The sequence below is a fragment of the Penaeus monodon genome, chromosome 29 (assembly GCF_015228065.2).
Source record: "Penaeus monodon isolate SGIC_2016 chromosome 29, NSTDA_Pmon_1, whole genome shotgun sequence".
Taxonomy (NCBI): Eukaryota; Metazoa; Arthropoda; class Malacostraca; order Decapoda; family Penaeidae; genus Penaeus; species Penaeus monodon.
In genome coordinates this window covers 31,081,343-31,081,711 of record NC_051414.1, presented here as the reverse complement: position 1 = coordinate 31,081,711, position 369 = coordinate 31,081,343, and the positions used below count along the sequence as shown (strand labels likewise).

The 369-nt window shown below is 43.9% G+C and overlaps 1 protein-coding gene across 3 annotated transcripts in view; it reads left to right on the top strand.

The window, feature by feature from the left end:
- LOC119592146 overlaps positions 1 to 369 on the top strand; it is a 16,774-nt gene extending 16,405 nt beyond the window's left edge. For all 3 annotated transcript variants that reach the window (XM_037940967.1, XM_037940966.1, XM_037940968.1), the window contains exon 13: positions 192 to 369. In XM_037940967.1, coding sequence (XP_037796895.1) covers positions 192 to 342 — 151 coding nt within the window. In that variant the 3' untranslated portion in view covers positions 343 to 369. The remainder of the gene's footprint in view (positions 1 to 191) is intronic.

The window sequence follows — 369 nt, the reverse complement described above, 5'->3', positions numbered from 1 at the left end:
TAGTCATTAACCCGGTCAGTAACTGGTGCATCTTCACCTTTAGCTTGTTCCACATCCTCTTTTTTTTCTTCCTCCTAGTCATGGAAAAACATGTTAATTCTGAATTATTCACAATTCCTATCTCATTACATGAGTAGAAGCAGAGAATAGTCACTGAATCACACTTGGGTTTATCTTTATACTTCTACCAGGTCTCAGCCTCTGACCCTTGCTGACCTCTGCCGAATTTACATCCGCCAGCGGCTGGGGGACCGGATCCAGGTTACACTTGAGGCGTCTCCCCTTCCGCCAAGAGTCATAAGGTTTCTGATGCTGGAGGATGTGGCTGAAGTTGACCTGTGATGAATTTAGAATTTAGATAATCTATGC